Raw genomic sequence first — 26,127 nt, 5'->3', positions numbered from 1 at the left:
GAATTAGATGCATGTACATTTTGTAGACATATCTATTATGACTAGCCTTTACAAATCTGAATTTTGATTGGTTATGGATTTTGCTTTCCATGGGAAAAGAATGAAGATAAATCTCAGGATATAAGTGATATCATGTAAATGATAGTTTAAGGGAGGCTCTTTATGGAAAAGAGAGGTAAGGGAACAATCCTGAAAAAAAGAAGAATGTGGATTAAATAACAGTTTAAAACTCTGAGAAAGTCACAAGGAATAATACTATTAACTATTGACCTAAAAAGTTGAATAGCACAAATTATTCAGTATATAAATACACATATTTAGTTTTAATTTTTTTCTCCTGTGGGCTGGCAATATTTCCTCCAAGAGAAAAAGACCACATAACAAACACATTAATACCTGACATGAAAAGCTTTCTTTTGAGTTGTTGGACAGGGATTCCAAGAGCTTCCCAAAATAAGCAGCTTATTGCTATTGCCCTCCATCCCTTCCTAGAGATGGAAGGTAAGTCACTATTGCTGAAGATACTGTGCACTTCAGAACCAGAAACTATAAACTCCTGAGCTGAAACTGACTTGAGTGTCCTCTTCATCAGATCTAGATTTCATGGTGACAGAAATACTATACTAACCTTGAAAACATGGAGACAACTGTGTGTTTTAACCAGGTTTAAATTCTAGGAATCACATTAACCACCAACATGGCATAATAACACCAAGGATACAACAGTGGCAAGAATACACTGGCAGTAACAAAGAGTTTTCTCATTTGACTCAAGGTCAACTTAAAAAGACCATGCCTAGTACTCCAAACCTTAATAACTAATTAGTTCCAGTTAAATTATTGCCATTGGAAGAAAACCTACTACCCCCAATTTACTAAATTAGTACAATATCTAACAATAATACAAACATTTGCTTTTATGCCCACATGTGAACGAAGAAAACTATTTGTTTCTAAGCAAATGAGAACACATAAATGAAAGTAAGATACTTAAGAGTGAAATATTGTGTGTCCTGAAAGTGGTTGAGGTACCAAAAGCCCAGTACTCATTGTCTGATATTGCCTTATGAATTGATAGTCAGGGCATCTGTGAAAGTCCTTTAAAGAAAAACAGATTCTCATCATTCCTCTGAATTATAGTACAGTTGATAAGATTTTATAGCCAAAAGCAGCATTAAAATTTTGTTGCAAAATATAAAGAAATTACCCTAGAAGTGAGTTTTCACGGTTCCAGAATGAGACAGAATTTTGTGCAAAGGCTGTTGTGAGAAAAAAGTTTTCAATTGTCTTCCCCAGCTGTGAGCACTGTGATCTAAAATGCTAACCTCCGAGGTAATATAGACTCATTAGTGCAACAGATGATTGGTTGTTATGAGGGCAACTAAGAATCCTCTTTATTTGAAGCCTAGTCTATATGAGGGAAGTTAAGGTTGGTAGTACTAGCAAAAAAACAAACAACAAAAAACCAAACGAATGAAAAATATGACCGTGGAAGTATTATATCCTGAAATGGGGGATGGAGGCACACCTACTAATTTTATATAGCTAAATTGACATGATGCCAAACTGCTTTCTATATATTTATGTTTATATCATTAGAAAAACACTACATATCAGTCTTATGAATAGAAAAATGTGACTCTCTGATAAAAAAAAGGAAGGAAGGAAGGAAGGAAGGAAGGAAGGAAGGAAGGAAAAAAGGAGGGAAGGAAGAGAGGGAGGGAAGAAGAGGGGAAGGGAGGGGAGAAAGAGAGAGAGAGAGAGAGAGAGAGAGAGAGAGAGAGAGAGAGAGAGAGAGAGAGAGAGAGAGAGAATGAATCCTACTCTCAGGCTTAACAGAGAAGTTTCTTATTTCCTGTGAAGACTGATGTGTACAGATACCAATCATGGCTGCTCAAGGTACTAAAACCAAGTAACATTGGTTTTTTTTTTTGCTCCAGAGACCATGTATACTAACTCCTCAATAGCTGAGAGAGCATCACAGAGGAGGAAACATAAGGTGCATAAGTGTCAGAAAACATGGAAAAGGGCTGAAAATGGTGTTTTCTGAGTATGACACAGCCATCGCAGTTATGAGCTTACAATAGCTTGTGCTTCCTGGACTTGTTTGTCCTGAACTAGGACAGTCAAAGTCATGTATACATAGGGCTCATGGGACACTAAGCATCACTGACCTGTTGGCCATGACTAGAATATGGGTGAGACACAATCAAATTCTTCAGTTGTGTATCACAGTATCACAGTATTGAGGGGCAGTTGCAAACCTCTGGCCACATGCATAGTCCTGATTAAACACCATGAGTCTCCAAAGTCAGGAGTGAAAGTCAGGAGGAAGGGATATAAGCTTGAATGGAGTGATAATAATAGAGACATAATGTGCCAGCATGAGATTGTCTAGGAGCAAACTGAGTAAAGTTATAAAAAACTGGACAAACATTATTTATCACTAATTTTCATAATTTAAGTTATCAATAAAACTCTTTAATTTTGAAAAATGCAATAACACTTTAGGTCCCTGAAGGCAGGTGATTTGGTTCTCTAGGAAACCTGGATGGCAACTCCTCAAGTATTCTCATAGGGTAATCCTTCATAGCTTGCCCAGTCTGTATAATTCTCTCAAGATATTCTAAATCCCAATTTGACTGTGGTCACAGTGTTTTGAACAACATCCTTCAGAGCATGACTCAGTAGACATCATTAACCATGTGAGTGATGATCATTGTAAGTACAAAATCCCTCTACTTACCTGAAGACTTGCTGTGAACCTTTAGCCAGAATCAGATTTTCCACATAGAAGACAAACAGGATGTACTTGTCTACTATTAGTGTATATTAACAGTGCAAAAGAGTGAGTTTCATTATGATGTTTTCTACCTGTAAATGATGTATGATTCTCATAGCCACTGCTGATTGATTGACTTTAAATTGCTGCTTCTTTATCAGACAGCTAACTAACTGCACTTTTTATTTGCAGAAATGACATATAAGTAGTATAAGAAGGGATTGCACTATATTTTTTAACTTATTAAGTGATTCTTCCCAAGAAAAAGAATTCCGCAGCCTTCGTGTTCATTTGAAATTTGATCCATGCTGTGTTCGTCTTCCAGTTTTCTTTTCATTAGAGAAGGCAGAGCTCCTATAATATAATTTTGGCAATACACTGTAGTGAATTTTAATACTTTTCAGTATTGCATGTTCCTTGGATTCTCTCAAAAATGCTTTGCTTCTACATTATGCATGCATTTGATTGAGAATAGAAATTCACACAAAGCCTGATCAAAAAGTACTTTTTAAAAAAATGCACTAAGGTGAGAGTGGTCCATGAATGCTATAATGTATATCATGGAAATTTCATTAGTTTATTTTGTAAATCATGGTTCTATGTTCCACTAAATACTGACAAATACAAGCAGACAGATTTGTGGTTTATGTTTTCTTTGCAGATGAGTTAAAATAGTTAAATGAGTTAAAATAGTTAAAATGCAAAATGAGGAATGTGACCATGTCATGTTGAAAGAAGTCATATTGAATTAAGAATTAATAAGCTCCAAACTTCATTTTAATGCTATTTTAATCTCATGCTTACTTTAAGGAAGTGGCTTTTTTATTGGATATTTTCTTTATTTACATTTCAAACGTTATCCCCTTTCCCAGTTTTTCTGCCTGGAAACCCACAATCCCATCACCACTCCCCCTGCTTCTATGAGTGACTTAAGCTTTTAAATCTGCATCCATTCCTAACACACACACACAGAGACAGAGAGACACACACACACACACACACAGAGAGAGAGAGAGAGAGAGAGAGAGAGAGAGAGAGAGAGAGAGAGAGAGAGAGAGAGACATAGAGAGAGAGACAGAGAGACAGAGAGATACAGAGACAGAGAGACATTTACACAACTTCTTCATCATTAATTGAATCAAATGCTAAAATTGGCCATGTGTTTTAAAATTGGCAACCTGTTATCTCAAAAGCATGCAGCAGTTGAACTTGCTAAAAACTGATGGGAGGAATGCTAATCAGAAGTGCTTAACTAGGGGAGGATGTCATACCAAGGTTTTCCTAAGAGAAAGAAATTTTGAAATAGAATTACTGCTGTACAAGACCAAATTCAAATAAAATTTATAAATTATAAAACTTGGAAAGAGATTTATGCTGAAGACAGCTTGTCACTAATCTGTGAAAAGCCTATATCACAATATTTATGAGACAAAGAATGGATTTTAAGAAGGCATGGCTTTATAGCTTTTTTTTTTTTATTTATTCACTTATATTGCACTCACTGTCCCTCCTCTCAGCCACCCCTTACAACAAACATTGCCCCCATTCTCTTTCTCCTTCTGTGGAATTCCAAGCCACAGTACATATTTTAGAAGGCACCCTTTTCTAGGCTTTTGTTTCTTAGGACAAAGATTGAACAATGAACATATACTTAGAAATAGAAGCAGAACACTAGAATTCTAGTAATGCTGAGTTCTTGCAAGAGCACACATGTAATTATATTTTATCTTATCTTCAATTTATCTAAAATTATGTTTGGAGTCTCATACTTGGGAATGAGCATGGGTAAAATAAAATCAAGGACCCAAAGTAAAGACTAGCATTTTATACTTGAAACTATTAATAAGTTACTCAGTCTCTTGTGCTTCATAACTAAAGTGAAAACAATCACCAAATTCTTTTTTTTTTTTTTTTTTTTTTTTTTTGGTTTTTCAAGACAGGGTTTCTCTGTGTAGCCCTGGCTATCCTGGAACTCACTCTGTAGACCAGGCTGTCCTCAAACTCAGAAATTCGCCTGCCTCTGCCTCCCAAGTGCTGGGATTAAAGGCTTGTGCCACCACCACCCAAATTCTAACATAATTAAGAGGAAACAAAGAATGAACATATAAAGTTCCACTCTACAGAAGTCATTGGAAACAAAACAACAGAGAAAGAAAGTTTTTACTGAGTTCAGAACTGAATTAGAAATCATTTACACATCATTTTTATCAAATTATTAAATAATCTCAATTTCTGTGCTTGAACTGCAAAAAATTAAAGTTAGCTAGGAAATCCATTAATAATTTGTAAATTTTGGCATATGTAACCCTCTATATACCTAATACATCAGATTTGGTTTGGGGAAAATTCTATCTTATGTACAATTTCAAAGTACCAATTATTGCTCAGTTAAGTCATATGTTTACACTTAAGCATTTCTATTTTAATTCAACTTCTTTTATTATCATGTTTCTCTTTTCCAATGACTGTGGACATTCTAAAGATTGAAACATGACTCTGATGGAGAACAGTACAGAAGTAGCAGAGTTTCTCCTGCTGGGACTCACTGATGACCCAGGATTACAGATGCCACTCTTCATGACATTTTTCCTCATCTACACCATCACACTGGTGGGAAATCTGGGGATGATCCTGCTGATTGTCCTAGACTTTCATCTCCACACACCTATGTATTATTTTCTAGGTAACCTGTCCTTTGTTGATTTTTGTTACTCCTCAGCTGTCACACCCACAGTCATGACTGGGCTCCTAATAGGAAACACGGTCATTTCCTATAATGACTGTGCTGCCCAGATGTTCTTTTTTGTAGCCTTTGCTACTGTGGAAAATTACCTCTTGGCATCAATGGCCTATGATAGATATGTAGCAGTGTGCAAGCCCTTGCACTATGCCACCACTATGACTAAAAGTGTGTGTGCCTGTCTTTCTGTAGGTTCCTATGCCTGTGGTTTCCTGAATGCCTCCATTCACACTGGGAACACTTTCAGTCTTTCCTTCTGTAGGTCTCATGTAGTCCATCACTTTTTTTGTGATATTCCAGCACTCATGGTTCTCTCTTGCTCTGACAAACATGTCAGTGACCTGGTTCTTGTTTATGTGGCTAGCTTTCATATATTTTTTGCTCTCTCAGTTATTTGTATATCCTATGTATTCATTTTTATCACAATCTTTCAAATGCACTCAAGTGTTGGATATCGAAAGGCTGTATCCACTTGTGCTTCACACTTCACTGCAGTGTCTATTTTCTATGGGACAATCATATTCATATATTTGCAGCCCAGCTCCAGTCACTCCATGGACACTGACCAAATTGCCTCTGTGTTCTACACCATGATCATCCCTATGCTGAACCCTCTGGTCTACAGCATGCGGAACAAAGAAGTCAAGAATGCATTCACAAAACTTTTGCAGGTGGCAAAATAGCCTGTAATGATTTATTTTTAATGTTGTATGGTAAATAATATTTATCATTTTTCTGCTACATGCAATTCAATTTCAAGCAGTTCTAAACTTTAAGACAAAAAGATTCTAAAGATATGTCTTGTTTCAATTATGTTGATATTAGATGGCTTTTGTAAATTATTACTTAGTAGTTCTTTGAAACACATTCCCTACACATTATCTGAACTAGAGTTCAAAGCTCTACAGTGGGATTAAAAGAATGGCCTACAGTTTCCAGAAGGAACGTTATATTTCCTTTTTAGAGGCTATTCTTTACATTCTTAGTAGCATTTATAAACTAGAAACTAATAATTAGATAAATGATCACATGAACAACAATGGAAACTAAACTGAATCTTAAACTAATCTGTATCTTTTGTAATTGTGTGCCCATAAATTGTTGTATTAGTGTGTAAACAAGTTTTTGTGTGCAGATGAGTACATATGTGCTTAGGCATAATGTGTGTATGTATGCACGTGCATGCACACACATGATTGTGTACACAAACATGGAGTGTGACAGTGTCTTTGACCAAAAAGCCTCAAAAATCAACCTATATCTATTTCTCTGGCTAGTTTTTTTTTTTTTTTTTTGCTTTTTTTGAGATTATTGTATAACTAAATCATTTACATCTTCCGTATTGTTTCTCTAACCTCTACCCCTTTCCACCCACATATATTTCTTTCAAATTCATGGCCTCTTTCTTTTGTGATTATGTGCTCCACAACTCTGAATAACTGTTCATTGTGATTTTATTTAATGTTCTACATTTATTTCAAAGTTAAATTTACATGATGTAGGGATTAATTTCTACATGTAATTCTACATGATGTAGAATTAATTTCATTGGTAGACAGAATAAAACTCAGATTATCCTACTTTAAAAGTAAGACCTTTAAAGACAATTCTTTGCCTAGACTCTATCTATATTATCCATTAATAGATGCATACAGCACAGACATTAAAAGGACAGAAATGTATCAATTCATGCTACAGCTACATATCAATCTGCAAAGTAAGTGTTTAATACACAGACTTTATTTTCTTTTCATTGCAATAAACTATCACAAGCCCGTGAAATTAAAATTAAAACAGATTATTTTCTCATAGCTGGGGGCCTCCTATCATCTGGTGTATGCTTCCTTTTTAGTGGATCATTGTTGAGAGATTTTGGGAGAAACGTCAACAAGCTGAAGGGCCCAAGTGAGGATGCTTCAGTCCAAGTTGGGAGGAAGAGGAAAGCAAGCACAAGTGGGGAGGGAGAGAGGAACCTGGGAAAGAAAGTGGAAAGAGGTGGGAGGGAGAGGTGAACCTGATCTTGTATTGGGTGATGGTAAAGGACTGAAGCCCTGAGGGCCAGCAGAAAGAACGGAAACAGGCAACTTAAGAGAGTTAAGAGGTTGGGGCTGGGGGGGAACCCTCAAGAATGCACCAGAGACCTGGGAGGTAAGAATCACTCAAGAGTCAAAGGGAGGGATCTTAGATGAAATGGCTGATAATAGGAAGAGGGAACTTATAGAGCCCTCCAGCAGGACAGAGCATCAATTGAGGGAGGGGGCTGCCATCCCACAGTCAAAATTCTGACCCATAATTGTTACTGTCTGAAAGAACTACAGGGATGGAAATGGAGAGAAACTGTGGGGCTGATGTGCCCACGTGTGGGCAAGCATGAGTTCTGTTGAGCTGAGTTTTGGATTTTGAGTGTCTGACACTGATCAGAGAGGCAAAAGTGCAAGGGAATTTTGACTGAGTTCACTCCACATGCCACTAGGCAGGTGCTGTAGGGCCCCACCCAGAACAGGAAAATCTAACTCAGTCTGAAGTTCTGTGGGGGTGGGGGGGTTGTCAGGACTCTTGAGTGGACCAGGAGGCTGGTGGTCTCCATTCTTTGGGCTCCCAGACACTACTGGGTTCCACAGAAGAACAGAGACTGTGAGTGTGTGGGCGGGACCGGCCTGCAGCCAAGAGAAACAAGCTGGTGGGCTCCATTCTTTGGGCTCCCAGATGCTGTTGGGTGCCCTGGAAGAACAGAAACTGTGGGTGTGCAGGCACGACCAGCCCATAGATGAGAGAAATAGGGAGAGAGAAACCCTGATAGCACCCCACGGGTCGAGCTGTATTCACTTGGCTAGACTGCTGACTGCTCAGCTTGCTTGCTTGAAGAGGCGGCCTCCACGGCGAGAATGCAGTGAAGTCTTCTAGGCAGGAGATTAAGCAGCAGCTCAGTAATCAAAGGACCTCTCAATGATTCTCCATGACAGCCCCAAAAACATGAGGGAGTTCATGGTTTTACAAGGTTTATTGCCATGGCAGATTTAGATGGATCTTGCTGCACCTCCCTCACTCTGAGGGTGGGCCTTTGGTTAAATACCTTTGTAAGGAGGAGGGTCTGGGAAAGAATACTTAATTAGCTACATCGTCTGGACTTTAGGTATATCATTAATATAGAAATCTCTTGAGGCTGAGGCCTGTAGTCATGCCCTCTACCTGTGGAGGGGCACAAACCTCTCTTTGGGAGGGGCCATATTACCCTAAGAGACTGAAAGATGTGGGTCAATGGGGATCCATATGTCAGGAGTCTGAACTCTGGGAGCATGGTGAAATGTATTCAGCCCTTTGTAGGGTCTCCAGCTATTTCTAGCTAGTGCTCTACCAGAAACCAAGCCATCTTTTCACCGTCCCACAAGGAACATGAGAAAAAGAAGGTCCAGCCACAGGCCCAGTGTGGGAACCAGCTTAATCAGAGGGCATGAAGCCTGACACTATAACTGAGGCTATAGAGTGCTCACAAAAAGGGACCTATCCTGACTGCCCTCCAGAAGACCTAAAAAGCAACTGAAAGAGTCAGATGCAGATATTTGCACCCAACCACTGGACAGAAGCTACTAACCCCTGTGGTTAAATTATGGAAAGGCTAAAAGAAGCTGAGGGTGACCCTGTAGGAGAATCAGCAGTCTCAATTAATCTGGACTACCCTCCATTTCCTATAGATCCATTTCTCACATACATTTTTATTATATTTTCTCTTTACTTATTCACTTTACATCCCCCTCATTGCCCCTTATAGGTCACCTCCTCCCACAACCCATTCTCTCATCCCTTCCTCTTCTCCTCTGAGCGTGTGGGGTCCCCTGGGTACCCCCTAATCTTGATATATCAAGTCTCTGCAAAACTAGGTACATTCTCGCCCACTGAAACCAGACAAGGCACCCCAGCTAGAAGAACATGTCCCACAGATAGTCAATAGCACTTCGGATAGCCCCGCTCAATTTCTTAGGGACCCACATGAAGACCAAACTGCATTTCTGTCAGATATATGAAGGAAGGACGTGGTCGGCCTTTTTATGTTTTTTGGTTTGTGGTTCAGTCTCTGAGAGCCCCAACACTTCAGGTTAGTTGACTCTGTGGGTCTTCCTGTCAAGTTCCTATCGACTTAGGTTCTGAAATCCTTCCTCCTCATCATCCTTCCTTCCTTCCTTCTTTCCTTCCTTCCTTCCTTCCTTCTTTTCTTCCTTCCTTCCTTCTTCCTTCTTCCTTCTTTCTTCTTCTTCTTTCTTCCTTCCTCTTCCTCTTCCTCTTCCTCCTCCTCCTCCTCCTCCTCCTCCTCCTCCTCCTCCTCCTCCTCCTCCTCCTCCTCCTCCTCCTCCTCTTCTTCTTCTTCTTCTTCTTCTTCTTCTTCTTCTTCTTCTTCTTCTTCTTCTTCTTCTTCTTCTTCTTTTTCTTTCTAAAGAGTTCCCAAGCTCAATTCAATATTGGGATTTAAGTGTCTATATCTGTCAGAGACAAATTCTGGGAGGAGCATCTCAGATGACAGCAATGCTAGAATCCTGTCTGCAAGCATAAAAGAATATCTTTAATAGTGTCAGGGATTGGCGCTTGCCTATGAGATAAATATCAAGTTGAACCTGTTATTGGTTGACCATTCCCTCAATCTCTGTTGCATTTCCAAACCTGGTATTTTTTTTGTAGACAGGGTAAATTTGGGGTTAAAAATTTTGTGGGTGGCTTCATTTCTGTATCACTTCATTGGTATTCCTGCCTTGCTACAGAAGGTGGTCTCCTCAGGTTTCATATCCCTAATACTGTGAGTCACAGCTGAAGATACCAACATTGATTTTGGATGCCTATCTTATCCCGGGTCTCCTTCACTTCCTAGAGATACTCCATACCTCTCTACCCCAGTCAGTTGCAGATTTTTATTCATTCTCATGACTATCTGAACACCCCTTCTGTCTCTTCCCACACCTGATCCTGAACCTACCCATTCCCCTTTCCCACACAATTCCTCCCTCCATCTTCCTTTTATGAGTATTTCATTCCCACTTCTAAGTCAAGTTCACAAATATTTATTTATGCCTTCTTTCTTATTTGGCTTCTTTAGGTTTGAAACACCAACAACACAAATAACCCAATTAAAAAATCAGGTACAAAGCTAAGCAGAGAATTCTTAACAGAGGAATCTCAAATGGCTGAGAAGCACACAGAGAAGAGTTCAAAGTCCTTATTCATCATGGAAATGCAAATCAAAACAACTCTGAGATTCCATCTTACAACAGAAAGAATGACTAAGATCAAAATTTCAAGTGATAGAGCATACTGACAAGGATGTGGAGTAAGAGATACACTCCTCCATGGCTAATGGGAGTGCAAACTTGTACAGCCACTTTGGAAATCAATTTGTCAATTTCTTAGAAAACTGAGAATAGCAGGGCAGTGGTGGCACACACCTTTAATCCCAGCACTTGGGAGGCAAAGGCAGGCGGATTTCTGAGTTCAAGGCCAGCCTGGTCTACAAAGTGAGTTCCAGGACAGCCAGGGCTACACAGAGAAACCCTGTCTCGAAAAACTTTTAAAAAAGAAAGCTGAGAATAATTCTGCCTCAAGACCCAGATACACCACTTCTGGGCATGTACCCAAATAGGTTCCAACATCCCACAAAGATATATGCTCAACTATCTTTATAGAAGCTTTATTCATAATAGCCAGAAACTAAACACAACCTAGATGTCCTTCAGATATAGATAAAGAAAATGTGAGTATATCAACACAATGAAAGTGTTCAGCTCTTTAAAAACAAAGACATTATAAATTTTGCATGCAAATGGTTGGAACTTTAGAATATCATCCTGAGTGAGTAACCCAGTCCCCAAAGGATATGCATGATCTGTACTCTCTTATAAGTCAATATTAGCGATAAAATACAGTACATGCATTTTAAATGGAGTTACATCATATTGAGTAATAATGTTCCCCTCAAGATGAATTATTTAATAAAAACTCCACTGTCAGACATAGATAACCTCTCTTTCAGTTATGGAATAAGGATTCTAAGAGATTCCGAAACAATATAGGCTAGTGTTGTCTCATAGAATGTGAGAGTAAGGCCTTATTGATAAAGACAAAAGACTTGGAAGAATGACGGTGATAGTGACCTGAAAGCCTCCCCACCAAGGACAAGCCTTCATAGTATCAGAAGCTGAAAATGGAGAACAACAGGAAGATTTCTGTAATATTTTTATAGAGACATTAATATCTTAGGAACAACCAACAATGTCTAAGTAGACATAAGTCATACTCATTAGAAGGGAACTTAGGACTGATACTAAATCCAGTCAAGAAATTGTGGCTAAAGAGATCATAGGCTTATACGAGAACTTACTATTCCTATTTTCTAAAACAATATAGCTTCCAAGACAATTCTAAATAATTATCCATATATCAAAATATAACTATTTCTTAACCCTCATCAACAAAGCTTACTCTTGAATAGGATAGTGGCTACTACAGAGATTCACATATTACAACTAGTTTAAATTAAGTTTATGCTAATATGGGGTGCCCAAACCTAACAGGTACAAATAACATCCAAGAATGTCTACACTTATTATTTATTAGAGAAAATGACAAATAACACAAGAAAACAAAATCTGCTAGATACAATCCTTCTCAATTTTCCTTCAGAAAATAGGGTATCTCTAAGGAATATCAACTAAACATGGCATAACAAGTTACAATAGATCTAGCCACATATCCTCATATAAAAAAGGAGGGAAAAGATACCCCTGAAGGAAGCAAAGCATACAGAGACACCCCCCTCTTTCGCTTTTAGGATCCCCAAAGAATATCAGCTACGTAGCCATAACATATTTACAGTGTACCTAGGACAGACCTATACAGTCATCCCGGTCGTAGGTTCAGTCTCCATGAGCCCAACTGAGACATGTTCAGTTGATTCTGTCTTATTGTGTCCTTGATTCCTCTGGCTCCTAGAATTCTTTTGCATCCCTCCCCTTTTCTACAGGATTCCCAGAGATCTGCTGAATGTTTGGCTGTAGGGATCTGCCTCTGCTCCAATCAGGAGCTGAATGAATCCTCTATGATGATGACTATAATCTACTCTGGTCTATGAGTATAGCAGATTATCATTAGGAATTTTTTCATTGACTTTTGTGTTGTTTGTTAGTTTTTATTGTTGTTTTATATTTTGTGCCAGTAGTTTTTTGTTCTAGCCTTAGTCTCTAAGCTACTCAATATGCTTCTAGACCTCCAGGCAGTGACTTCCTCTAATTGCATAAGCCTCAAGTTGGATCAATCATTAGTCAGCCACTCCCCAATGTCTGTGCCACCTGTACCAAAGCACATCTTATAGAAAGGACAAAGGGAGTTCAAAGGCTTTGTGGCAGAGTTGGTGTCCAAATCACTCCACTAGAAGCCTTTGCAGGTTACAGAAGATGTCTGGTTCAGGCTCCATATCCGCTATTATGAGGAGTCTTTACTACGGTCACCCTTATTGATTGCAAGGAGTTTCCATTGCACTAGATTTCTACCTTGCTTACAAAGTGACTCTTGTCTTCCATCCTATTTCCACCTAATCCCTCCTGTTCCCATTCACACATACAGCACCATACCACCTATGAAATTTATTTCCCCTTGCCATGGAAAACCTTGCATCCTTCCATGAAACTGCTTGTTACTTAGCCTCTCTTGGTCTATGTATTGTGACATAATTATCCTTTACTTTAACCTGATGTCTACGTATAAGTGATTATATACCATGTTTGTGTTCTGTGTCAAAGTTACCTCACTGGACATGATTTTTTCCTAGTATCATCCATTTGCAGGTGCATATCCAATGATGCAATTTTTTAACAGCTGAGTAATATTCCATTGTGTAAATGTATCATTTTCTTTACCCATATTTCAGTTGAAGAGCATCTTGTTTGTTTCCACTTTCTGGTTATTATGAATAAAGCAACTAAAAACATAGTTAAACAAGTACCCTTCTGGTAGGATGGAGCATTCTTTGTATAGCTAGGAGTGGCATAGCTAGCTCTTGAGTTAGTAAATAACAAATTTTCTTAGAAAATGGCCATATTTATTTTTGAAGTGGCCATGCATGTTTGCCCTCAGCAAAACACCAGCAGTAAGGGAGTGTTCTCCTTGTTCCACATCTTCACTAGAATTAGCTCTCACTTGTGTTTTTGATCTTAGAGTTATAAAATGGAATCTCAAATTTGTTTTGATTTCCCTTTCCCTGGTGGCTAAAAATGTTAAACATTTCTTTCTGTGTTTCTTGGCTATTTGGAAGTCTTCTCTTGAGAATTCCTTGTTTATATCTGTACTCTATTTTTTTCTTTATTAGTCACTTTATTCATTTACATTTCAAATGATTTCTCCCTTTCAGTTACCCCTTCATTAACTCCCCACCAACTTTCTCTCTCCCTTTCCCTTTTGCCTATATGAGGGTGCTTCTCCAGCCATTCACCCATTCTTGCCTCACCCCTGTAACATCCCCTTACACTGGGACATCAAGCCTCCCTCCACTCCCATTGATGTCAGATAAGGCCATCTCTTGCTAAATATGTATCTCGAATCCTGGCTCCTTCCATGTATACTCTTTGGTTGGTGGCTTATTACCTGGAAGCTTTGGATGGTCCAGTTGGTTAATATTGTTTAAATTATTGGTCTTGTTGATGTCTAGTTTCTTGGGTTCTATATATATTTTGGATATTATCCCTCTTCCAGAAATGGAGTTGGGAAATATCTTTTCCTGTCCTATGAGCTGCCATTTTGTCATATTGAAAGTGTCCTCTCACTTCCAGAACTTTTCAGTTTCATAAGATCCTGCTTGTTAATTGTTTTATCTTAGTGCTTAAGTATGAGTATTCTGTTTAGAAAGTTGTCTTCTGTGCTACTGTGTTTAAGGCTACCTCCCCATCCATTTTCTCTTCTATCAGGTTTCAGGTTTTATAATGAGGTTCTTAATCCATTTGGAGTTGAGTTTTGTGCATGATGGTGGATATGGAACTATTTTTATTCTTCTACAAGCTAGGATCCAGTTAGTCCAGCACATTGGTAAAAGCTGCTTTGTTTTTCTACTGTCTATTTCTGGTGTTTTATCAAAAATAAGATATGTAGAATTATGTCTGAGTCTTACCAGACTGAACCTACTATATCTTATTTAAATATTATATTTCTTAATGTTTTCTTCATTTGAAATTATGTATATAAGTGTGTATCTGTGCATGACTTTATCACATATGTTCAGATACCTATGAATACCAAAAAAGAGTAACATTTCCTCTAGAACTGAAGTTGCAGGAAGTGGTGAACTGCCCAGTTTTCATTCCAGGAGCCAAACTAGTCTTTACACTCTTTAACTGATGAGCTACCTTTACAGGCATGACCATTATCTTAATATTAGCATATTGGATTGCTCTGCTTTCTTTGATGAATAAGGTAGTATATGTATTCTGTGTGAAAATGTAGAAATCGTCTAGTTAATTGTATTGTTTATAAACAAAAAATATTTGGTTAAATATAACAACATATAAATCTTTTAAATCTTTTAAAAGTTCATATTTAATGTGTTTTTATGCATTATAAAGTGATTCTTTTTCAAGGTGAGTCTTGCCAATTAATGAGACATTACTAGCAAACATGGGATTTTAAATGATCTAATCTATTAGTTCTAATATGTTGATTCAATTGTAAATCTGCATGTCACTAAAGTTTCTGGTTCCCAATTGTTTTTTGATCAATCATTCAATAAAGTTTCCCACAGTAAACTTTCAATAAAGCCACCCTGTGGCTGGGCACAGGGTGGGACCCTTAAAGTTGCACAGACTAGGATAAAAAGAACAAAGAGAGAATCACCATGACTTGGGAAAGAAGGATAGGACATAGTAGAAGCAAAAGATAAAGCCAACCAGCCATGTGAGATTTCAGGTAACTGATCACTGGCCACTTCCTCATTGGGCCTGGTGTAGCAAGGTAAGGTTTAGGAGTGTTCTGCCTTTGAGAGAGCCAAGGCATTTTTAAAAATAAGTTAGTGTGTGTGTGTGTGTGTGTGTGTGTGTGTGTGTGTTTCATTTGGAGGGCAGGTACACCCATGCAAACTGCTGGGAGCACAAAGAGGTGGAGCCAAAATTCACTGCTACATGAAGAATGGAAATCAAATAAGAATATTGAATAAAAATGCTGAAAAGAGCAGAACACAAACAGACTCATGTACATGCACACACAAACAGCATGTTGATGTAGAAGATCATATTCTGCACAATTAATCATCATAGCTTGTTATTCAAAGGTTTAGCATATCTGTACAATTTATTCTAAATTTACTTGTTTTATTTACCCATTTAACCACATTTACTGAGAAGCTATTATGAAACACTTAGAATTGACCATATAAACCATTTATGTGATCATGGTTGATCTAAGCAGAAGTTTATAGTTCTATTCTGAAATAATTAAAATATATTTTATTATTCATCATGTACTTATAAATTATCCTTTTTAAATAACATATAAATGCACTTTTTCTGGTTTTGTGATATTGTAAATTTATGTATCTCATCAAAAATACCCTCTAAAGACACTTTAGTTTAATAGCAGCATATCACATTTGCTTAAACAGAAATATTCAAGTAACAATAAACTTATAAGAATACAATTTTGTCCACAAAACTAGTTCAAATATTGTTATAATTACCAGCTTATTTTATTCATAGATGGTCTTTAATAAACCAAGTATTGACAGGATTTCATATGTATATTTATTTTATGTATATAAGAGAGGACATTTAAGAGTAGTTTTGAGTTATATTTGGTGTGTAAATTTGGAGAATGAAAGTCTTTTAATAACTCATCTGTAAGCTGGAGAGAAACAAATTAAGGTGATTGGTTAAATATGAGTAAAACTGCCTAATTAAGAGAAGAGGAAATGTGAGTTTTGAACAATGCAGATCCAATGCTTTAGCTTGGATCAATATGTCGATAGCCAAAAATAGGAATATCTGGTATCCAGGTTCAATGATGGAAATAAGGAGCAAAGGAGAGAGAGTGAACTGAGTGAAGGAAAGAAAGGAGGAGGAAAGAGAAATAAAGGTAGTTTGTTTTTCTTTCTGCAATTAGTTTCTATTCAGTTGAGACCTCATTGGATTAGATTAAGGACACTCATCTAAATGAGGGTAGATTTTAATTATTTACTTTATAAATATTAGACTATTTGGGAGATAATCTCACAGGAAAGATCATGATATCTAACTGGGCATCTAGTAATGGAGTCAAATCAACACATGAAATAACCACAACATTAGCCATATTATATTTAACTCCAACAAGGTTAGCATATTGTCGTAGCCCGAGCTGCCCCACATTTGAGGGCCAGAAATGTTGCGGGCCACTCTGTCAGTGTTAGAACCCGCATTGCCAAAAGCCTTGGGGGCTAAACTGTTAGAGCCTACACTGCCCCAAGCTGCTCAGGTCGGGGTTCAGCAAGAGAGAGAGTGAGGACAGATGAGGAATGGAGACCAGACAGAGTGTGATTCAATCCCGTTTATTCTTCAGTCTCTCTTCTCTCCAAGTCCCAAGTCTTGAGTTCCCAGTCCCTAGTTCCTAGTCCCTAGTGCCTTGTGCCTCCAAGTTCCAAGTTCCTTCTTCCAAGTGCTAAGTGCCTAATGTCTAATTCCAAGTTCTTCCTCCAAGTGCCAAGTGCCTAATACCTAATAAGTCTTCTTCCTCAATGCCTAATTCCTACTCCAAGTTGTACTCCAAGTTGTACTCTCTAACCTAATTCCTAGTTCCAAGTTGTACTCCCGAGTGCCTAATAATCTGTTGCTTCTGTCTGCTTCTCTACTTTTATTATGTCTCACTTCTAAGCCACGCCTTTAAGCCATGCCTTTAATCATGCCCTTAGGTCTTGTCTCTAAATCTGATCTCTAAGTCACGCCCTTAAATCACACACCTTTAAGTCTCACACACCTTTAAGTCTCACACACCCAAGGGAAGATCCTGGGTATCTAAAACAAGATGTTACCGGAGTGTGCTCAGCTGTTGTAGGCTGATGTAATCAAGTCTCTTGTCAGGGTATATGGCTCAAGATGGCTACAAGGATGATAGCCGCCTTCTGTCCACTCCCCACAACATATCCCTGTGAATCCATCATAGTAGAAGACCTCTGGACATTTATTCATTTCATGGACTTCAACTACTTGTTTTACTCACATTTTCATTGACCTCAATACATCAGTGTCCTGAATAAGGGTTTTGGAATATTGACCTCCAGAAATGATAGCTATTCTAATTCTAATTCAAATTAGGTATGACTTTCTGGGTTTATCATTACTATTTTAGGAGACATCAAACAATGCATGTATGAAGAAACTACCTCAAGAACTTTAGAGTGAATGTCAAATGTAATTCAATACATAAAGGAGATCTGAGAAGAATAAATCCATTATTGAATAACACAAGTAGACATGAAAAATTCCTACAGATTATTTTCTCTTTAAAATGTGAATGCATTCTTTAACTTTAATAATGCATTCTTGACTTCCTTGTTCCTCAGACTGTAGACCATAGGGTTCAGCATGGGGATTACCATAGTGTAGAACACGGATGCAATTTTGGCTTTGTCCATGGAGTGACTGGAGCTGGGTTGCAAATACATGAAAATGACAGTCCCATAGAAAATGGAAACTGCAGTGAAGTGGGAGGCACAGGTGGAAACAGCCTTCCGATGTCCCGAAGCTGTGTGTATTCTTAGGATAGTAAGAAAAATGAACATGTAAGATAACAATATGATTATGATAGCAAAAAATATATTGAAACTCACTACATAAACCAGAATCATCTCATTAATATGCCTATCAGAACAAGAAAGAACCATGACTGCAGGAATATCACAAAAGAAATGATGGACCACATTGGACTCACAGAAAGATAGACTGAATGCATCTCCAGTATAGATGGAGGCATTTAAAAAGCCTAGGACATAGCAGCCTATGACTAGCCAGAGGCACACACCCATAGTCATGGTGGTGGTGTAGTATAGAGGCTTACACACTGCTACATAGCGATCATATGCCATCGAGGCTAACAGGTAATTTTCCACACTGGCAAAAGTAGTGAAACAGAACATCTGCACAGCACAGTCATTGTAGGACATGACATTGTTACCAATAAGAAGCCCAGACATCACTGTTGGAGTAACAGCTGAAGAATAACAAAAGTCCACCAGTGATAGATTACCAAGGAAAATGTACATGGGACTATGGAGCCTAGAGTCCAGGACAATCAACAAGATCATCCCAAGGTTCCCCACCACAGTGATGGTGTAGATGAGGAGGAAGGTGATGAAGAGGGGAAGCTGCAGGCCTGGGTCATCAGTGAGTCCTATCAGAAGGAACTGTGTCACTTCTGTCCTGTTCATCTTGGTTACTGGAGATCTCTGGCTGCTCTGTGTCCATGAGAAGAAGAGAAGAAAAACAATGAAAAAATACCTTGAAAACTGGAAATTTATGTGTAAGAAGAACTGAACAAGGATTTGTATCCTGAGCTTCTTCAAAGAAAGTGAAGGCCTCCGCTCTACCAGCTGAGCTATAAAGCCTTTGATTAACATTTTTAAAAAGTGTAGAAAAGCAAAAAGAAAAGGGGGGCATGGGATAGGGGTTTTCTGGGGGGAAAATGGGGAAAGGGGATGGCATCTGAAATGTAAATAAAATATCCAATAAAAATAAATAAAAGCAAAAAATGTGAAGGCTTTATAAGCAAGAGGAATACACTAATTATATGGTGTTTATATTATGAAGTGAGGAATAATAGGCAATGTACTGAATTTTGAAACTTTATAAATAATAATGTTGACATTTAATAATTTAATAGAAATTATTCTCTGACTGAATCTTATGACAAGTAATCACTCCTGAACAGTTGACACTTATATATTGTTCACTTGCCTAGGCATTAATATGGACATTTTCATGGTGTGTTTACTGTCTTTTCTTAGGAACATATAAACTTGATTGATGATCATGTTTGTGGAAATTCAAACACACAAAACTTGAGTAATTTATTCTTGCTAGTATAATTGGCATTATCTGCTTTAGAGTCATGCCAACCTCTAATGATTTCAAGTGTCTGTAAATCCTGTTTGTAATGAATTTAAATAAAATCCAGTAACCTAAATTTTTAATTATTTGTATGTCACCTTTCATAAAACTCAGTATTTATGTTTTCACAGTCAAATAATATAGTGAGTGACTGAGTAATAATTTCATATTTTTCACCATAATGTTTACTCCTGATGAAAATAATCCTTTTCTTAAAGATAAAATTGTCCTTAATGAATTAAAAGCAAAACTCTTAGGCAAGCCCGGAATACATAAAATCCTGTCTCATAACAATAAACAAACAAAAAGCTCTTAATTTTATGATAACATCTCACCTTAATCATCTCAAACTAATTTTACCAGAGCTAACATATGTACATGATGAAAATGCATAGTTAAACAAAAACATCCTGAACTGACTGAGTTGTTCAACTCTTGGGCAAGTAGTTTTGGAGGCATACTTAGAGTTGTGGGAATAGGTTCAACCAGAAAATACAATTTGCTGAGTGAGTGAGTTATGTGTTGTGGCAGGGAAAGAATTTAAAGTACTGGGAAAATCCATTTGTAGCTATTGCTTAATAGTTAGGAGGCACTGTAAGCACATTCCCCTGAATATCATCTTTTTATCCACAGAATAAAGGCAGTCACATTAATCAAAACCACCTTAAATTATTACTGTGGGGATTCAGTAAATAAAGCACATATGACAAGAACATGCTGAGTTCAAAGCACAGCCTGATAACTGCAATGATGCTAGTATCAAACTTGGTCATGTGATTTTACATTGGCCAGTTCCAGGTCAACACTAAAGTGTAGGGCCTCACTTGCTGGTCAGTCTTGAAATCTTGAGGCTTTTCTATCCATTTTGTATTTCCTCCCATTTTTCAACCACTTAACATTTCTATGCCCTTTGGGGTTTTCTCTCTTTATTTAATGAAGATTGTTGTCGCTCTTTATGTATCCATAGATACTATTATTAATTTGTTCCTTGAAATCTGTATTATAGCTTCATAAACCTTGCTAGTGGAAGGCAAATGTGTACAAGCAATTTGGAATCAATTTGGCAGCTTCTCAGAAAACTGGGAATAGTTTTAACTCAAAACCAAGATATATCACTCCTGAGCATATACCCAAAAGATGTTCTACCATCTCCAAAAGACATGAACTCAGCTATGTTCATAGCAGCTTTATTTAGAATAGCCAGAAACTGGATACAACCTAGATGTCCCTCAACTGAAGCATGAATTAAGAGAATGTGATACCACTTGCAGAATAGTCGACTGATTTTATCTGCCAAGACAGAGTAATCAGCCCTTAATAATTCTGCATCACTAGGTCTGTCAGATGATCCTGGGCCAGAAGGCTGAAGATTGGATACTCCAACATTCTGTAGTATAGGGACTGTCCAGGTATTCAGCAATCTCTATAAATTGGCTAAGTTTTAGAAGCTATGCTTTGTGCTTCCTATAATCTCAGTTAACTCAGCCATTCTGGATTTCTGATGGGGTTGAAAACTTATAGTCTCATAGCCAATTCTTGCTATTTACTTTGAGAGAAAAGATTTGAGAAGATGGTTTTCAGCTGACATTCATTCTAAAACCAATAAAAAAGCCAGGTTCAGAACTAAATCTTTTATTTAGGAGAGATGACAGAGGCTTTACTTAATCAACAAAATGATGGACTGGGTATTAGGTCTATCTTGCACCTTACTATTAGTATCTAGCACCTTACTATTAGTATAGTTATGCTCTAACTGTATTTTGAGAGAAAAGTTTTATTTTAACAGGAAGGGTGATATATAGGAGGAGCTAAGGTGGGAGGAGTACAGTTAGGAGGAGTAAAGAGAGGAGGAGGAGAAGGGGAGGAGGAGCTAGGTGATGAGAGAGAAAGAGAGAAGGGGGCCAGACATGGAGGCGGATGTTCACATGTCTCCGCCAGTCAAAGATAGTTGATATATCTAGGTTTGGTATTAGGTTACTCTTCTGATTGATATTGAGCATTACCAAACTTATAAAGCCTTTGACTGACATTAAAAAATTGTATAAAAGCAAAAAGGAGAAGGGGGTATGAGACAGGGGTTTTCTAGGGAGGGGAAATGGGGAAACAGGTAGGCATCTGAAATGTAAATAAAATATTCAATAAAAAATAAATTTAAAAAAAAGAAATGAAAAAGACTTTGGAAGATACAAGGTGTATTATGGCAATAGCTTTGGCACATGTGCTGGGCATACAGCCCAGAGGACTGAGAACTTACATTCTTTTGGGTAAAGGGTCCTTGTGGAAGTGTTCTGGATGGGAAGAAGCTGGAAGAACTAAATCCTCTTAGCTGTCTACAGAGCCAAACTCTCATACCCAGTAAAGCAAGAGGCAAGATGCTGGTGGGATTTTTTTTAACTTTATTGAAATTTAATTGACACATTATGATAATGTATATTCAATATGTGTGATGTGATGATATAATATACATTGTGAAATGATTGCTGTAATCAAATTAATTAACACTTATATCACCCCAATTAGAAGTGGGGGGGGGGTGCACACATGCATGCCTGTCTGTAGTGAGGACAGAGAGAGAGGAACATGGAAGCAGATGTTCGGGTGTCTCCACCAGTCAAAGATAGTTGGTATATCTAGATTGTGTATTGGGTTACACTTCTGGTTGTATGGGCACCTTGTTATTGAGCATGACCAAACTTATAAGGCCTTTGATCAACATTTTTAAAAATGTATAAAAGCCAAAAGGAGGAGGGGGGATGGGATAGGGGTTTTCTAGGCAGGGGTGATGGGGAAAGGGGATGGCATCTGAAATGTAAATAAAATATCCAATAAAAAATAAATACATTTAAAAAGAGAGAATGTGATACATCTACATAATGGAATACTATTCAGCTACTAAAAACAAAGACATTGTAAATTTGCAAGCAAATGGATGAAACTTGAGAATATCATCCCAAGTGAGGTAATCCAGATCCAGAAGGACATGCATGATATCTACTCACTTATAAATGAATATTTGCCATATAATACAAGACACCCACACTATACTCCACAAACCCTAAGAAGCTATACAAGAAGGAAGGCCTGAGTGAGGATGCTTGAATATCACATAGAAGGAGTATTAAAGTAATCATAGGAGGCAGATGGAGAGAGGCATTTGGGTAGGAGAGGGGATGGCTGATGGTTGGGAATGCATCAGGATCAGGTGTAGGGAGGGATGGAAGAGATGGCGAGATGGCCATGATAATGAATGTCAATCTGCAACTGACAGGAGCAGGGCGGTGTGGGGCATTTCCAATACATGACAGAGACCTGGCATAGGGGAGTCACCCAAGAATCAATGGGGATTAGCATAATTGTGACTCACACCATTGGAGATACAGAACCTGAAGGGGTCACCTCTGATAGCCAGACAGGAACCCAAGTGGAGCAATAGAGATGCCGACCCACCCACAAAACTTTCAACCCAAAATTTATCCTGTCTAAGGAAATGCAAGAACAGGCTATGGAGCAGAGACTGATGGAATGGCCAACCAATAACCACCCAACTTGAGACCCATCACATGGGCCAGCAGTATTTTCTGACACTATTAATGATATTCTATTAGGCTTGCAGACAAGAGGCTTGCATGACTGTCCTCTGAGAGGCTCCACCGAGCAGCTGTCTCAAACAGATGAAGATACCCACAGCAAAATAGTGCATGTAGCTTGGAGACTCTTATGAAAGAGTTGGATGAAGGATTGCAGCCATGTAGGAAAAAGAAACTCCATAGGAATGTCAACAAAGTCAATTAACCTGGATTCTTGGGGCTCTCAGTCTTAACCACCAACAAAAGAGCAAACCTGGGCTGTATCTATGCCTGCTCCACAATTATGTAGATGTGCAGACTAGTCTTCAGGTGGGTCCAGACAACTGGAGCAGGAGCTAACCCAAGAGTTGTTGCCTGTCGGTTGGGTATGTACTTCTAGCTGGGCTGTGCCTTCTGACCTCAGTGGGAAAGGATGCACCCAGCCACTCGGAGACTTTATGTAACAGGGTAGGGAAATAGGCAGGGGGTCCCACCCTCTCAAAGGAGAAAGAGAGAGGGAAAAGAGAAATGATTGCAGGAGGGCTGACAAGGAAGAGGAACAGTGAGCAGGATGTAAACTGAATAAATAAACAAGATAAAAACAAGAAATAAAGCAACATTTTCTTATGATGCATTCTTTGTCTCATTAGTATTATGATACAAGCTAATCATACCTTAATGGTAAACTGTCTTTAACACAGATCTGTTTATTCCCAAGTTTCATAATTTTTAAATTTTATTTGAATTTTGTCTTGTATGGTAACAATACTATTTCAAATTTTCTTGATAGGGCATCCTCCCCAAATTAAGTACTTGTGTTTACCAGCCCTCCCATCAATCTTTAGCAAGTTCAAGGACATCCTACACTTGAAGACAGCATGGTCCCAGTTTTAGCATTGTTAGAATAGCATAGCGATTGATAAAATTAGTAATGAGGGAGTTGTACATAAGTGTGTGAGTGTGTGTATGTGTGTGTGCATGTGTGTGTGTGTCTGTGTGAGTCTGTATCTATGTCTGTGTTCACTAGTACTAATTTTTATTGACAAGGAAAAATACAGTTTTAGAAGTTACACAAGAACTATAGGAAAGGATCATACTTAAAATTTAAGACAATTTCTAAGAGTAAGTATGAGATTAAAATAGCTTTAAAATAAAATTTGGAGTTTATTAATTCATAATTAAATATGACCCCTATCAGCTTAGAGAACATCATGAGTTTTTCAGAAAAACTGATGGAACTAGAATATATCATACTGAGGTAACTAAGTCCCCAAAGGACATGCTTAGTATATACTCACTAGTGAGTAGATATTAGCCAAAAATATACAGAATAGTCACAATCCACAGAACTCAAGAAGAATAACAAGCTGAAGGGCCCAAGTGAGGATGTCTCAATCCCACTTGGAAGGAAGAAGAAAGCAATTACAGGAGCGTAAGAACAGGAGAGACCAGGGTGGGAAAGGGATAGGGAGGAGGATAGGGTAACATGAATAGATACAGGGAGACAGAACAGGCCTGAAGCCCTAATGGCCAGCAGAAAGAATGGAAACAGGCAACCTCGTGAGGTAGGAGAAAGGGGGACCCTCTAGACTGTACTGGTGACATGAGAGGTAAGAGACTCTCAGTACTCAACAAGAAGGATCTTAGATGAAATGCTTTACAGTGGGGATAGGGAACTTGTAGTCCACCTCCAGTAGAAAGTCAGGGAATCAAGTGGAGGGTGGACCAAGAGGGGAATAAAGTCTGACTGTATAAAAAAGATTAAAAAATAAAAAAAAGTTTCATTTCAAATTTTTCATTTTTATCTGTCTTTAATCCCCTGCAATGAAAAGATATATTTAACATAAATCCACAAATCAATTTCCTAGTATTTGTTTGTAATTAGTGGGGAAAAGAAGTGTGATTTATAAAATAAGCCAGTGAGATATCCATAAGATGCTTTATGACATTCATGGACCACTCTCAACTCTGTGGGTTTTTTAAAAATACTTTTGAACATATCATTTGGTTTTTATGTAATTTATATCAGATACAGGCATGTATTTCTCTTATGAATTAAGTGCATATATACAGAAGAAGCAAAACATTTTGAGGGAATCCAAAGAACATGCAATATTGAAAAATAGTATCATAAAATCCAGTATAGAATATTGCCAAAATTCTATCATAGTTGCTCTGTCTTCTCTAATGGAAAGTAAACTGGGAAAAAGAACCCAAGCATAAATCAAGTTTCATATCAATGTGAAGTCAGTGAAATTCTTTGTCCTTGGAAGAATCACTTACCTCCCCTTAAATAAAATAAATGTGCTACAATCACTTGTTAGACAACTCATATTTTATTTCTGTAAATCAAGAAGTGCAGAGAGCTGATTTATAAAGAAGCAATAATTCAAGTGAATTCAAAGTGAATAATTCAAAGCGAATCAATTAGCAGTGACTATGAGCAATATACAGTATAAAGAAAGTGTCTTAACGAAACTCATTATTCTGCACAATTAATATGCATGTATAGTAGACAGGTGCATTATGTGCATCTTCTTTGTGGAACTCTCTTTGATGCTGGCTAAACTCTCACAGCAAATCTTCAGGTAAGTAGAAGGCATAAGATCATAGAAGGCACAGATTGTTACTCACATGGTTGATGACTTCCCTGAGTCAAGCCCTGCAAAACGTCCTTTTCAGAAACACTGCAAACAGAGTCTGGTTTGGATTTAGAGGCCATGCAAGGAGATCTTGAGAGAATTATAGAGACTGGGTAAGCTTTGGATATTTCCCCCATGAGAATACTTGAAGAGTTGTCATCCAGTTTTCCTAGGAAAGAGGCAATTAACCTGCCTTCAGGGACTAAAAGTCTTGTTACATTTTAAAATATTAAAGTATTTCACTGATAAATAAAATTATATACATTAGTGAGGAATCATGAGATTTTTTTTCTTATTTTTA

The 26,127-nt window shown here is 37.9% G+C and overlaps 2 protein-coding genes across 3 annotated transcripts; one reads left to right on the top strand and one right to left on the bottom strand.

Moving 5' to 3' along the window:
- The first annotated feature begins 2,647 nt into the window (after positions 1-2,647).
- On the top strand, positions 2,648-7,316 carry LOC117716917 (olfactory receptor 5B3-like). Of its 2 annotated transcripts, none has more exons than XM_076925303.1 (2): positions 2,648-2,721; positions 5,265-7,316. In XM_076925303.1, exon 2 carries the CDS (start codon positions 5,273-5,275, stop codon positions 6,203-6,205), a length of 933 nt encoding a protein of 310 aa, XP_076781418.1. In that variant the 5' UTR covers positions 2,648-2,721; positions 5,265-5,272; the 3' UTR covers positions 6,206-7,316. The 2 variants fall into 2 exon arrangements, with proteins under 2 accessions (XP_076781418.1, XP_034369932.1); XM_034514041.2 differs by lacking the exon at positions 2,648-2,721 and adding an exon at positions 2,729-2,848.
- Positions 7,317-16,046: 8,730 nt separating this feature from the next.
- Positions 16,047-25,936, bottom strand: LOC117723920 (olfactory receptor 5B3-like). The gene is made up of 2 exons (XM_076925091.1): positions 25,819-25,936; positions 16,047-18,966 (listed from the first exon to the last, which is right to left on the bottom strand). The coding sequence occupies exon 2, from the start codon at positions 18,937-18,939 to the stop codon at positions 18,016-18,018; it is 924 nt and encodes a 307-aa protein (XP_076781206.1). The 5' UTR covers positions 18,940-18,966; positions 25,819-25,936; the 3' UTR covers positions 16,047-18,015.
- Positions 25,937-26,127: the final 191 nt, after the last annotated feature.

This window comes from Arvicanthis niloticus, chromosome 1 (assembly GCF_011762505.2).
Source record: "Arvicanthis niloticus isolate mArvNil1 chromosome 1, mArvNil1.pat.X, whole genome shotgun sequence".
NCBI classification, from domain to species: domain Eukaryota; kingdom Metazoa; phylum Chordata; class Mammalia; order Rodentia; family Muridae; genus Arvicanthis; species Arvicanthis niloticus.
The sequence above is the reverse complement of the archived record's forward strand: the minus strand, read 5'-3'. Positions and strand labels throughout refer to the sequence as shown.